Below are 14,894 nucleotides of genomic sequence, written 5' to 3'. Positions count from 1 at the left end.
GCACAAAGCAGAAAAGAAAACCATGTTATTCACAGAAGTCTATTAATTACATCAATCACTGTTTGCAAATGTTTCCAGATAATGAGATGAAAAGCACTGCATAGTGTAAAGCCTTGCATTACTACGAAAATGATGATAATAATGCATCAGATAAGAGGAGTCATTTGCTATCCTTATTAATGTTTCTGAAAGCTGTCCAAATGCATGGTGTCTAACTCTGCAGGAACAGGAGCAGTGAGATACATAAAGGAAGATCAGCAGCTCTTGGGAAAAAAACACAAGCCCTTCAGTGTAGGAGGGCATGTGCAGACATAGTGGATTTGATGCACTGTTACCCAAATGCAAATATGCCTACAGGGTTCCTGGAATAGGTCTTACACTGCATTTGCAAAACACAGAAGATGTCAAGAATTCAGTGTTCCCTTTTGTCTGTCCATGTGTGTTTTGCATCAGGCGGTGACACAGGTGAATCACGGTGTTGGTAGATTTATGTTACTGCCTTAATGTAGTTTCTTAGTCTTTCCTAGTCTTCTGCAGCAATACAAAGAGCTCTGTCTCAGAGGGGGAGCTCACTTTTCCTTCTCAGTCAAAAATCAGAGAAGGAATTGGGAAAGAGGGCTTCTTCTGAACTGGTAGCAGTAGAGCTCAGAATTGCCTGGTAGCAGTGTTTGCATTTTAATCCCAACCAGGTGATAAAAGGTTTTCATAAAACAAGCCTGGCTAGGTTTCATCATCCTGCATTACATTTATGAGGAAACACGCAAATTGCTTGTGAGGCTCATTACAAAGGCTGGTTCTCACTTCCAGCAGCAATCCATGTATGCAAAGCCTCAGTTTTTCAACCTGGAACATGAGGTTCTCACAGTCTCTGAGGAACATAGGAAAATGTAATTTCAGAAATGAATATTGAGCCACGTTTTACATGCCATACTTCATCCAGCTCAGCATTGAAATTCTTTGCTTTGGGCTACCATTCGATCGAGCTTGATGCATTCCTCTTGATTGGCATTCTTCTTGGAAAAAGAAAACCAATCGGTAAGTATTGACACCTGGCTGCCGTATTAAGCAGGAGGGATTTGCTATCCAATCACACATACAGTGTCTTTAACGATCTGAAAATCAGGCAACTACCACATCCTTCCAAAAGTATCAGCTCCCCTTTTATCTGGAAATTAACTTAAGCCCTGTTGCTGCATGTTTGTTTGTTGTAACTGTCTTATTGACATCTGTGAATAAACACTGCTGAACTGCTTCATGGGATTTGATAAAAAGGAAGATGATATCTAGTAGGTGTCCTCTGCCAAGACTACTTAACACTCTCAAGGTGTCATAGTGCTCAGCTGCTACTCACTGATAACCAGCTGGAGACCATCAACTTAGAGACCACTCACACGAGGATTGGACTATGAGATCTTCTTAGACCTCAGTTCAGCTCAACTGCTAAAGTTGAGAAAAACCCGTGCAGAAGGTTGAGAAAAATCAGAAAGCTGCAGGCCCAGTTCTCTGCAGCATGAACGTGGTTGCATGGCTGAGAGAAGCAACACACACCCCTGCTCTGAATAGCAGCTCTGTGCTCTGCACTGCCTTGCCTTGCCATGCGCCTTTCATCTGATGCCAGGTTCTCCAGAGGCTGGATTGCTCTCTTTGCCTTCATTGTGTGTGAATGAGTTGCTTCTAGGAGTGTTTGTACGGAAAATCTTTGCATTGCTGAGTTAATCAAAAATAAGCTCATCTCTGTTGTGGGAAACACGCAGAAGGTGCTTTGCCTTTCCTGAGAATCTGTATGCCAGAGAAGGTTTCCTTGACACCTGAGAAGGTCCCTGAACACCGACAGCTTTTCCTCTCCAGAGGCTTATAAATCCAGTGTGGGTAGAGGGAAAGCCCTCCCCACACTGCAATCTGCTTGGTAGTTGGCCAGCATCCCTACCAGAGCGCCACAGAGCACCATTAAGTGACCCAGGGTGCCAGCTCTAGCTCACCACGAGCTCGGCAGGGCTCCTGCCCCCAGGGTGGTGGGGAGCTCCTCTCACAGGGAGACACAGGCTGCCAACCTCTGCCCACCACCAGAGCCTGCAGGCCCCGCCGGGTCCCCGAGGCCAGCGGGAAGGCGGGCCTAGGCAGTTGGCCCTGCGGGCTGCCTCCTCACAGGCCTCCCGCCCTGCACCAGGCAGCTGGCTCCGTGTCGGGGCTGGCGCGGCCCCTCACCGAGGATAACGTTCACTGAACATGTAGCTCTTTGTTTGCTTCATGAGTCAGCAAGAGCGATCAATTCCTTTAAACAGAGAACGCATTATTTGTGATGTTCTGTACATTGTTTGGGTGAGTAGTATCAACCTGCTTGTTATTGCTTTGCCTCTGTGCTGGGTCTAACCTAGGGTGTTCTGCCGTTCTTTGGCTGCTGACCTACAGCTCGAGGCTTCCAAGCCTGGTCTAGATGACTGAATTTTACAACAGAAGCTAAACGAGCAGTAAGCATTGAACTCAGAATAAGCATTTAATAGGGAGATTTGAGAAAGTTTTGGGATGCTACCATTGTCCTAACACTCTCAATTCCAAGAAATAATGCAACCATAGGATGCAGAATGACTCCTAAAGCACACTTACACTTCCCAGCCAGTTCTTTTCCTAATGGATTAATTTTCTCCTTGACTATATTCATGTCTACTCTGTGTTTCCTGCTAAGTATTTTCTCAGAGATTAAAACTTTCAGTAAGGTTTGAGCAATCTTTAAGCAAGTTTAAGCAAGTACAATTAACTACAAGCTGACTGTAGTTGCAAGCACATTTTGATTTCTCTTAAAATATCTCACCATATCAGCCTGTATTCTTCAAGACCAAAAGAAACACACTGTAAAGTAGTAGGTACAGAATAAAAGCAAATATAGAAAAAATAATCTAGCAAATATAGAAAAAATAATCAAAAATGTGTTGAGCATTTTATAGAAAGAAAGCATGTCATATCTGGTTGTAAGTGTATCCTCTTTTAACTGAAAGAACAATGGTAATAATTAGCGTAACAACTTAATAGTGAACATTTTATTAGTAGGCCTTTCCATATGCATGCATTGAAGTCATGAGCTCTTCCTGTACGGCTGCTCTGGAGTGTCTCACTGACCTTTCTGGCCCTCGCTGCAGACAGAGACTGCAGAAATTCATTGTTTCGTTCTCCAGTCTGTTGATCAATGCAGATTATCTGACATCTGTTACACGGGCCCACAACCTGAAATTTCAATTAAAGAAGGATCACAGAAATATATCACAGCAGGGCAATACAGAACAGTACAAGCTTCTGACCGACAAAATAACCTAAAGAACATATCTTTCATACACTTTTGCATTGTTTGCATTTGTTATTTTGTGCTTTAGTTATGTAAGAGGTGATTCTTGTTAATCTAATGTAGGTACATTTTCAAAGACTCCTTTTGAGATGTCCTCACGCAATTTTTAATTCATCCCTTTTCCCTTTTCTTCCCTTGAAAAACTTCCTACAAACAGAATCTGAGAAATAACCAAAAACGTACACATTTATATTTCCTGCTGGTTTCACTTCATCTATTGACTGGCAGGGATATTTGCCCAAAGGAGAAATAAGTGTAAAATTAAGCCAAGTGCTCAGGATTTGACCAAAGGAGGATTCTCCTGGAGTTAAACTAACACAGTTTGGTTTACATTGCTTCAGTGCAGTTGAAATATGCATAACACCCCACATTCTTTCTGATTTTCATGGTACTTTCTAAATGATCAGAATATAAAATCTGAATTTTCACAGGTTCCTAAGTAAGTCAGGAGGAATGACTTGATTTTCTAGTCAGTGTGTGATACAGAGCATGGTTCCCTAAAATTAATTCTTGCTTGAACTATTTTTTTTTTGGTAGGAATAAAAACTGCAATGAGTTTCTTCTTATCTACTCTAGTATTAAAATGAAGAAGGAAGACGTATTCTCATTTTACTTAATATTGCATCCCTAACTTTTGCAGAACTCTACATTATAAAAACTAACTTCTTTCACAGTATCTCAGCTTACACATTCTGCTTTTGTAAAATTAGTCATAAAGTTCAAGAGGGGAAATAATTAAAACTCACACTGCAAATATTTTCATATGCAGATCTGAAGTGCCATTCGGTTCTTTAAGGTACATTTAGAACTGCATATAAAACTCTTCAGTGTAATCATCAAAACCACACATTTGGCTCTGCTTTTTCAGAAGATGATTTCCCACAGCTTTAACATTAGAAGAAAAAGAACACAGGCTAGAAAACTCCATATTTTTCCTTGCCTTGCTTTGTAACAGTTCAACAGCTTCTTCTACCACTTTATTAGCATCAAGCACCATTAACACCATTTATACTCTTACCACCTCAGTATCACCATAAGGACCTAGTGAAGACTCAGAAAGACAAACCAAGTTGCATAAGCTTTTTTCCTTTTTAGGCTTGCACTCCTAAAATATTCCAGTGCCAGAACTGGGAATGTTTTATCTGCAGTTTTACAGAACCTTCCACAAGAGGTGCCTGAGCTGATTTCCTTAGCGTGACTCCAGCCTTCAACAATCTAATGCCATGGATGTTATCCCTTGTGTTCCTCACCTCCTAACCAACGACAATTCTCCTCAATTCTCTGTCTCATATTACAGCTTGCTTACCAAAGTACATGCTAAGAAAAGAAAAAAAAAAAACAAGTAATATTTTCCATCCTTACTGAAAAAATACCCTTGCCATATCTTACAGTATGCTGATCTGAAAGAAGTGAGAGGGATTTCTATCACAGCTTCTAGATCTTAGCACTTGTATCATTCACACCTTCATTATCACCCCTAAGCAAACAATGAATAAGTCACTTTTACATCCCAGGCAATGCACTTGCAAATACATTTGAAAGTCACACCAAAGGACCAGAAAAACAAATTGGACTCTAACTCCCTTAGGTTTCATGCACAGCTCTTTCATGGACAGATTTTCCCATGCAGGTTCTCCCCAAAAGAATTACTTTGGCAGCAAAGACTGACTCTATAGCATTTCATGACAGCATAAAGCATATTATAGTGTTAGAAATGATATGCAGCACCATAACATACAAAAGAGCTCTACCAAGTAAGACCAAGGTCAGTTTGACCCAGAAACACATCTTGGATGGAGATTAAACGAAAACATATAACACAGGGTAATACACATTGATCCTTCACTTGTATTTATTTCCCAACTCCTGGACAGTTTGTCACATGTGCAGTTAACTGAGACTGCCATGCTTAGCAGCAACCACTATTCTCTCACAACATATGCTGACTAAATATTTGCTATAAACTCTGATCAAAATCAGTGATGAATCTTCCCCTTTTTCAATAAAGTTAGGAAATGCTATGTGAATTGTGAAATTAAAAACCAAACCAAAACAAAAAAAGTAGGAGAAGAATATGTCCAAATCTCTCAATTACACTAAAAAATGCTTGGTCACAATACTTTTTTTTAACACATTTCATAAACTTCATCTTTTTAACTGTGCTGTCCATGTCCTAGATAAAGCTTTGCAAAGAAACGCTTTGTTTCCAGGAGTCAAAATGCTTCTTGATAGTAAAGGACAAGAAGATGAGTCTATACCTGAAACCGCAGAGAACCTATTGAAATCTCAGCCCATTCTTCTTCTTCAAAGGACTCCGGAGCACTGATGACAAGGTTAGCACGGAAGCGTGGGATTAATTCCTGTATTTCCAATGGTTCTTCCAGTCTGTGTCACAGATTTCAGAGGAAAAAAAAAGATACGCTTTATTAAAAAAAAAACAAACAAAGATAAAGCTTTATTAAAAAGAAGATAAGCTTTATATTCACTAGTTTTCTAGTAGATATTTGTGCTGGAAATCTAGAATCTAGTGGCTATTTTGATTCAGCAAATGCTTCTCCAGAAGACCTGAGACCAAATTTTAATACAAAAGCTACGAAAAAGACACAAGGGGTCTGATTTTGGCTTGCAGTACTCTAGGTGGCTTCTTCAGAGAAGCAACCAAGAATGGAAACGTAGGCATGAAAGCATGTGGGGTTTTAATTGTAAACAATGGGAATATTTCTGTGTTAGATATCATGTGTAAGGCCTAAATAGAAAGATCTTTTGGTTAAGCAATCGTTGGACTTTTAAAACCACTTAAATGTTTCTAAAATGAAAACAAATAAAACATACTCTGCACGCGCTGCTGTAGCAAAATGCACAGCAGATACTGAAGGTGAAACAGGCCAGTAAAGACATTTTGTGAGAGAATGTATTCCTTGTATTATCATTTGCCCTTGGGATGAAGGAGATTTCAGCAAATGACAGGTGTTTTGAAAAAAATTAATCTCTGTGTGGAGACATCTACACCTCCTTGCAAGCACTTGAACTGCCAGAGTGTAGATTTGTGTGAATACTGAGAACATAGATGAGGGAGCCAGAAAGGCACACTGCATACTAATAGCAGAAAGTTGGCTGCTCCTTTCAATTGTCATCTCTTACTCTTCTTCTAAGGTACAATCTTTATTACTGCTGTAAATAGGACAGTCCTAAAGTTTGCAAAGGAGATCCTAGCAGCGCCTTTGTTAATGGGTAAGAACATGGACATGACCAGTTTTCCAAGTTCTTTCAGCTTTGGCTTAAGAACTTCTAGATATGACACACTCTACAGCTTTTTTTTTTTTTTTTTTTTTTTTAAAAAAGGCTATTTAGTGAAAAGGGAAGTTCCTATCCTGGGGAAAAAATAAGTATTAAGGACAAACAGTTTAAAAGTGCATTTTAAATAAAATGAGGGAAAGCATGAAAAATCAAAGCACAAGGAAACCTGCCTACATCAAGCAGTCTTGACAAAAGAGGTCTGTTATGTGAAGAACTTTGTTTTGTTTAAAATAGCCTGGTAGATCTTCAAAAGACAAATGTGCATAGGGACAAACTGGATGTGCAAATTTTCAAGCAAACCATGCAACCCCGATTCCTCTAAAGCTTTTGCTGTTGACAGGAGCCTGGGAGTAGAGAGTGGAGTGGTAAGCTTAAGCAGCAGTAATTTTCCCTAGAGATACCACAAGCAATCTCATGACTGAGACAAAATTCCTAATCACTGTAGGAGATGGAAGGCCAATAGGAGGAGGTAGCTATGCTAGCTCTCTGAAAAATTGGGGGAAAAATAGTAGTTAGTTATAAACAAGTTCAGTTATACTGTTTTGCATCCTTGTTTTGCTGTGGACTACGTTAAGTCCTGACAGAAAGAAGTTTGGTGCTCGGCAGAGAGCTTTGAATGCATTTTGTGACACAGGAGTGCCTGCCACCACAGCCGGGGCACAGCGGGAGCATCAAAAGCTCCAGGAACATCACAACTGTGCTAGCAGCGTCCTGAACCAGTTGTTAAAAAGCTACAGAAAAAAATCACTTCCTGGAATTTCATCCCTTGCCATCGTGGCTATCCAGGATAGCAGTGCTCACACTCCTGCTGTCTCTGCCTTCCATCCGTCCAAGCTCTCCCGAACACCCCACCTTCTGCTGGGCCTGGTCCTGGCCCTCTGAACTGCCTGGAACTGCTTGTGTCTCTGTGCATGCCCACGAACCACCTCCCCTTCCTCAGAACTCGTGTCAGCTGGATGGAGTGACAGGCACCTTCATCTTGCAAATCTGCAGAGGTGTTTGTGAGGCAAAGCAGCATATTTTGGTAAAGCCCATCCGGGTACATTGGGCAGAAAGTGTTCCATATATTTAACAGGCAAATCTGAAAATTATTTTTTGCATCTTCAGGGGCATATTTCTATCAAGAACATTTGAGCATGAAGCCAGGCCATGAGGATTTTCAGAGGTGACTGGTGGCAGGAACACCAGAGATGGATGTCTCCTTAAGCATGTAACTCTAGAATAGTATGTTACATTCTAGATTTTAATTAAAATGCTGTGACTGTTTTAGATCACCTCTCAAGAGGCAAGTGCAAAGTGGAAGATTAATTTTTACTTAAGAAAGATAAAAATGAGAAGAAACTTTTAAAACTCAATTGAAGATTGAAAGCATTCCATAAATCTTAGCAGGTTTCCATTAAAAAAGAATATGCAAAGTAGCTAAATAGTGTTTCTTAAAAAAGAAAAGCATTTAATTAAGACCTGTATGTGCAGATTTTTAAATCTACACACTGCACAGCACACTGCACAGTTCTGCAATTGGAAAGCCTGCATATAATGATGCAGTACCAATGCAGAAGGATGTTGAATTCATTTCCCCCACCATCCTGAGAAAAGTAGGGGAGAGTTTTCCACCTGTGCTGCAGACTGGGAAGCAAGATGCTTCTCAGGCAACCTGGCAGCTTCAGTCATATCTGGGATTTCTCTTGGAGAAGGGGGATGACTTAGTCCAGATGTATTGGAGGGGGATGCTGCAAGAGCTGAGCTGCAAACGTGGGGATCATCTGCCACTGTGTGTCTTCCCAGCTCCAGCCCTCTGTCCTTCTTCATCTTCATTTATTGCTCCCTCTGGTGCATTTTTTTTTCCTTTGCACTATCCTCTCAATTCCTGGGTCTGGGAAGCTTCCTCATTGGGTCTTACCATGGAAAAGCCTACTTCTGCAACACTACTCCCTCAAGAAGATGTAAGTCACCCTGTCAAGACTCAAAAGAAAGCACTAATTGTCACTGAGAAAGATGCTCAAAACAGCTGTGAGATGGGCTGGTTCAAACCTCCCCTCTCCAGGCTTTTGTCCAGTGGGTGACACTGCCAGGAAATGTTGAAGCTGCCTGATTATCTCCTGCTAAAGAAAGAAAACCCTCCGGCAGTGTGAGCTTCAGAGCTCTGTAGTGAAGCTCCATGAAGTTAGCAGTTTTAAAACCCGAGCATTCTCCTACAGCAACACACATATATTGCTCTTCAAAACAGCAATTTCAATGTAGAGGGAAGGATCTCTTGTGAAATCTGAGTGAAAGAAGCTGGGCTCAGATATATGCAAGAAGCAGCAACTCTCCGTGGTCAGTTTATGAAAATGTGGTTAATACTGGGTTCCTTATCTTCAAACTCTGGATTGGTTCAATGTTTCCTTTGCTTCTTGAATCTCCTGCTTTGGACAAATAATGTCAAATTCTACACAGAAATAACCAAAGGAAGCGGCAAGAAAATACATACAGTCCTGAATATAGTTTTATAATATTTCTGTTGTGAATGACTACCCTAAATCTCAGACATTCCTACAGGAGAGAAATCTTTCAGTAAGTACCAAGATGTTATATTTTCACTTAACAGATGATTTATGTTGAGCAAACGTAATTATCCCTGTTCCTCCTACAAATAGAATTGGCTTATTCCTAATTGCCTCCTGTCAGCACATCATTTGACAAGAATTGCACTGATATCTTCCTCAAGATGAGTGGCACACAGGCTATGTTCAAACACTTAACTCAAATTTTTGAAAGTAATATAAGCATAAGTAATTATAGCAGTTTGGTACCCATATATTTGTTGAAGACTGAAAAGTAAGTATCTCAACACTTCAAAATAAAACAATTATATTTGTACTTTATGAGAGAAATCTAGAATCCAAGACTTCTGAGAGACATTTGAAGAATGTCTCCTTTGAGAAGGATCTTACCTTGCAGAAATATCGTCCTTCAAATATGAAATGCTTGCTACATTTATTAGGAGGTACTGTGCTTCATTCACAAGAGAGAGCGAGATACTTGTAGCAGGTGCCAGACCTTAAAAAAAATCAATCCAACATTATAAAATGATGGTTAAAAATGAGGAAGATAATAGTAGCAATTTCACCTCATCTTTCCTGTGACCTCTTATTCATTTTCATTATAAGAGTTTTCACTGGGCTCCAGGCAGTAAGGAGGGATTCCAAGAATCCTCTCAAACTTGTAATTCATAATGGTGTAATACATTTAGAAACATATAGATGAGATTTTACCAATTCTGTAAAATAATTTATAAGAGCAATATCTACAGATTTTTCATGCTCTTTCAATTTGCTCCCTTTTATAATGAATTTCAGTACAAGAATAAATTCACTGCTAATGGATTTTTCATGATCATTTCTCAAAATGACCACTGAATTTCCAGAGAGTATTATGGTAGTAATATTTTATATATAAAAAAGCCTATATTGGCATATCTGTACACTTTTGCCAAGTCTAACAAATGAATGGGCATCTAAAAACAATCTGGGTACCTTCTGAATGTACCTTTTGAAGCTTAGTATATGAGTATCACACGATTCCCTCACTCTTTACTAGCGAATTTTGTATTCAGTATGAAGACCATGAGACAATCTGATATTTTGTATTTACTAAGGAATCACACTCATTTTTAAGAATGCCAACGTACCTTTTGTATTTTTCTGATGCTTATTGTTTTTTATGTCTGAACTTTGCCTTATCAAGCGACATGAACGACCAAGAAACGTAGATAACCAGGCAGCAATTCTCTCCCCGCAGTCGTAGGTTTTCACCCTGTCATGAGAAAGGAGAGAATTAACAAAATTTGACTGCCAAAACATTAACTTGCAAAACTGAGGACAAGTAATGACATTTATTCTGCTTCTTTCAATACAAAATACAGAATCCACAGTGTCTGATGCTTGGTAAAACAGAAATAGGAAGTTCTGCAAAATTGTATTATTTCCTAGATTTTGTCAACTTTAGAGTACTTTTAGTCTTGAATTTAATAATTGCCTGATCTAATTTAATTTTATACATAAAATTATTGGGGAATAAGGAACTATATAACTGTAATGACCAAGACTGACTGTGATATAACTGTGATGTAACTGGTAGCCCATTTTACAACATTACAACACAGTATTACGGAAGTTACTCTTTGTTCTGTATTTTTTGCTAAGATAGTTAATTTCAGTTGAATTTATGACTGCCTCACTGTGCCACTCTGCATATAATTTTTAATGAACTCAGCAGGTACAATGATGTACAATGCCTAATTTAATTCATATTAGTACAGACACTCCCCATTAACTTTGAAGACCCAACAGGGCTCTGCTAACAGAGCTAAAGTAGTAGTTTTTTCTTATCTAAGTATAGTTTCCTTTCCTTTGTCCAGTAGTTTCTCCAAGAAAAATGGCAATAGCTCTTTCTCCTTTACTTGGATGTAATCCCTCTTAAAAGAATCTTCAGATAACATCTCTCAGTTCAGGAAGGCTAAGGATCAGTTTATGGGAATTCAACATATTTGCCATTAGCATCCTCAGCTCATAACCATCGTCACTTTTGTAGTCTAAAAATTAGGTGTTTCGTTTAAGCCAGTTTCCTGGGTGCCTCTCACAAATAATGGAAAAAGATAAGTACTACCCATCAATATTAGACCTTAGGATGGGATGTCTCTCACTCAAGAAGTGTTTAGCTCTCTATTGACTACTGAAGGAGACTTAATTCCTAACTTTGAAATGACCAAAAAGATAAGGAGAACGCAAATTCTCGTGCTTATCTAGGCAGGATTCCTGCAAAGGAAGAGAGACAGCTGTGATCCTAGGCTCACCTTGTTATTCTGCATAACCAAAGCAGCTCATCTGTGTGGAGACCATCTGCTGGGTGAAACAAGTGTCCCCTCACAGCACGGGACACTGAGCGCTAACGTGACAGGAGAAAGCTGCCTGGCCTTACAACAAGTTCTGCAGACTGAACTGAGTTACACAGGTGGAAAGCCAGGTAAAGTGAAATCAAAGAGTTTTTTCTAATCCTGCAGGGATCAGATCTCTCTTCAGTTGCTGTTCTGAATTCTGCCTGTGGTGCAAGGGGTCTGTCCCAGTCTGACGCTGGACAGATGCCAACCAGCTGCATCTGGCCAGCGATGTCCTTCAGCTGAAGAAAAACACAGATATGATGAGATCTAAGCTCTGTGGCAAGAATCACAGCCCCAAAATGAGACTTTACATATGAAATTTTACCACCTCTGATGAACACCTCTTGTGTCCTTGCTGTCACAGAAACAGGCTGCCACAGAAAGTGGCTGATGAGAATGGTAAATCTTCCATGGTACAGGTAAAACAACTTCCCCCATTTTTTTTCTCTGCCAGCCAGAGGCACTAGGGTATTTCGATTTTATCCTGAGCAACCTTCCTTTGACAGCCTGTCAGGGCTTGATAATTTATAAATCAGGCTCAAAATCTGGCCCTCTCTTTTGTTTACTATTTCCAGTCCTAATGGCTGAGCTTCAAACACACAGCATTTCATCCTTAGCATTTCATTAAAGGTCACTATGTGGCTTCTGCATTCCAGGATTCCTAAGTTTTCAAATCGCTTTTCTTTATTGTCTGAACATTCTCCACGTGAGGAACATTGTCTCCTCAATGTCTTTTCTTCAAAGTCCTTCTGTTGTAGCTCAATTCTATTCATTCTGTACTTTCAGTTCTTTTCATTGAGCATTACTTTATATGTCAGCACTACATCTCATTTGGCACATGTCAGGCAATTCATAGAGGAGAACCTAATTCTCTTGCATTTTACTTGCTGCCCTCTGAGTTTCCCACTCATATTGCTATTATGTGATTTAGCTTCAGTGCTTTACAGCTGCTACCTCTAGCTAGGTAATTTGCAGAATAAGAACCAAGGACAGCTAAAGAATGAATATTGATCCAAAGGAATATAATATAAGACATTTACCCATAACAGGCTCAGTTCGTCTTGTTTTTAACTATTACTTTGCCTACTTCTACTGCTGACACCCTTGCCTTGCTCTTTCTGACACTGTGGCCCGTCATGGAGCGGGCTGCATCCCTGTTTTACATTGTGCAGCACTAACCCTGAGTTTCTGGCATCTTCCACACCTACAACTGACTATAACACCATCAGCTTTTACTTTCATCTGCCACTGTTAGATACTATATTGGGGAGCTGTGTCCTCCGGCGTGAGCGGCGCCTGCTGAGAGTGAACCCCTGTGAGGATGAACACAACGTGCTGCAACCTGCCTCACGCGGAGGAAGCTTGGGCTCCTTCAACTTCTGTGACTGCTGTCAAACTAAACATCTTCACATAACTGCCTCCTGATTCCAGGCACTCTGGAGAGGAAATCCAGAGTAACCGCCTCGGTCAAGGCAACAACTGAAATTGCAGGGCCATTAGTACGTGGAGAAGGCATTCTGCAAGAGTTTCTTCTAATGAACAGGCATAAACAAAAACTTTGGGTCCCACTGCTTATCTTGGCCACCCTGCAGAAGAAACCCCAGGCCAGAAATCATCCCTGCTAAAGTAGGGGGCTTTTATGTCTCTCTTTTCCACTTCTTGGCCCTGGAGGCTCCACTGGTACAAACCAGGGAACCTGTTGGACCTATGAGCTCTTTCAGAGACTCATTAATTTTGTCTACTCCTTCTGCCTTACCCCTTGCCTTGCCTATTTGCTAATCACAATCCACCCTGTGTAGTTTGTCTTGTGTATCCCCTTTGTCATTTTCATCTTTTCCTTTCTCCTCAGAACTCTGAGCACTCCCCATAAAAGCTTCCCATTTCATAGATTAAAAATGTCAGAGGCAGGGTCATGAAAGACAAGCTACAATAAACAGTATGGCAACAAAACATAAGCACTCAGAGAAAAAGATAACAGAGGGTATTTTACAGCAAGGCCTGTAAGAAACAGGCAAACCATGGGGAGGCTAGGGATGAGTCAACACTACAGGAACTGGGACAGATGGATAGAATAAGTGACTCTCGAGTGATTTCCTCTACCTGGGGAAAATACACTTCCAAGGAAGATCCTCTTTATTACTGGAATACACAAGAGTAATATCCTAACATAGAAAGCTAAAAAAAAAAGAAAAACCACAGTAACAAAAAAATCCCCAAGAAGCATAAATCTGCCCTCATGGTGAGTACATCATATGAATTATAGACACACTACAAATTGCATTCAGTGAATACACTTCATGTATGAAAAAAGCAGAAATTATTGGTGATAAATGAAATCATTTCAGAAACCAAGTGAAAAATCCTCTAGACTGAACAAAAATACTGACAGGATAATTGTCTTTGTTGATTTTCAGGATGTATTTTGGGCAAAGAGATCACTTTCTTCTTTTTACATCAGTGGAATACAATTGCTGTGCAGGATGCCAAATTTTCAAAATAAAAAGTTAACTCCTCCATGGCTCCATGGGGGAATGTCCAGATCTTCTGCTAGTTTTTATGCTGCTGCCCTCAGAGAATAAAGCCTAGAGTTAGAAGGAATTAGTGTACAGTGCTTAAAAAATAAATAAATTTGTAAATGGCTTTGTAATGGCTTTTGATTGGACTTAACAAGACACTTAGCTGCTGGAAGGAAACATAATAGATAATATGAACGTACTTTAGAAAGGCACTTGATACACAGGCACTCAGAAAACTTAATGAGACTGGGAAGTAATTAGAAAAAAATGGTAGGTAAACAGTTAAATTCACTGATAGGAAATTAATGTACTTGTGATGTTATATTTCACTGAAGTCATATATCTCAGTTTGAAATTAATGTTGTTTCACACATTCAGCTTCAAGAGGGTTAAGGGGACACTGATGAACATGAATAGTCAAAGTAAAGTTTAAAGAAGGGTTGTAAAAGCGGAAAGTTGTTTATAACCTCAGTAAGTTCTAGAAAATTTGCATCAGTGCAGCACAAAACAGGCCAAGTTGCCAGCACCACTGCTGTCAAATAAATTAACTGAGAGTTAGTGTTCTGCTGAGGCCCTCACTCGGCATTTGGAAGTACTGGGCAGTCTGTCCCTTTTCTCATCTTTACAGCAAGCAAAGCCAAGATCTCTCTTACCCTCCCGAATGCCAAATCATCACAGGCCTGGGTACCCACCCCGCCTCTTTTTAAAAATCGTTATTATTATTTAATGTTTTCTACCAAAGTTGTGGGCCTGGCAAATTACCTCCTCAAATCTGTCTTCTCCTTCTTCTCTGAACAAGAACACTTTTGTTATTTTATACAACCCC

The 14,894-nt window shown here is 39.9% G+C and overlaps 1 protein-coding gene across 1 annotated transcript in view; it reads right to left on the bottom strand.

The window, feature by feature from the left end:
* Positions 1-14,894, bottom strand: part of MOCOS (molybdenum cofactor sulfurase) — a 209,524-nt gene that overhangs the window by 4,078 nt on the left and 190,552 nt on the right. The window contains exons 11-14 of the mRNA XM_088525988.1: positions 10,305-10,429; positions 9,568-9,673; positions 5,596-5,722; positions 3,115-3,219 (exon numbers count right to left, since the gene is read on the bottom strand). Coding sequence (XP_088382114.1) covers positions 3,115-3,219; positions 5,596-5,722; positions 9,568-9,673; positions 10,305-10,429 — 463 coding nt within the window. The remainder of the gene's footprint in view (positions 1-3,114; positions 3,220-5,595; positions 5,723-9,567; positions 9,674-10,304; positions 10,430-14,894) is intronic.

Source organism: Tinamus guttatus, unplaced genomic scaffold (assembly GCF_059628265.1).
Source record: "Tinamus guttatus ecotype Peru unplaced genomic scaffold, ASM5962826v1 Tinamus_guttatus_pri_ptg000025l, whole genome shotgun sequence".
Lineage (NCBI taxonomy): Eukaryota > Metazoa > Chordata > Aves > Tinamiformes > Tinamidae > Tinamus > Tinamus guttatus.
Note: the sequence above shows the minus strand (reverse complement) of the source record. Positions and strands in the feature narration are given on the sequence as shown.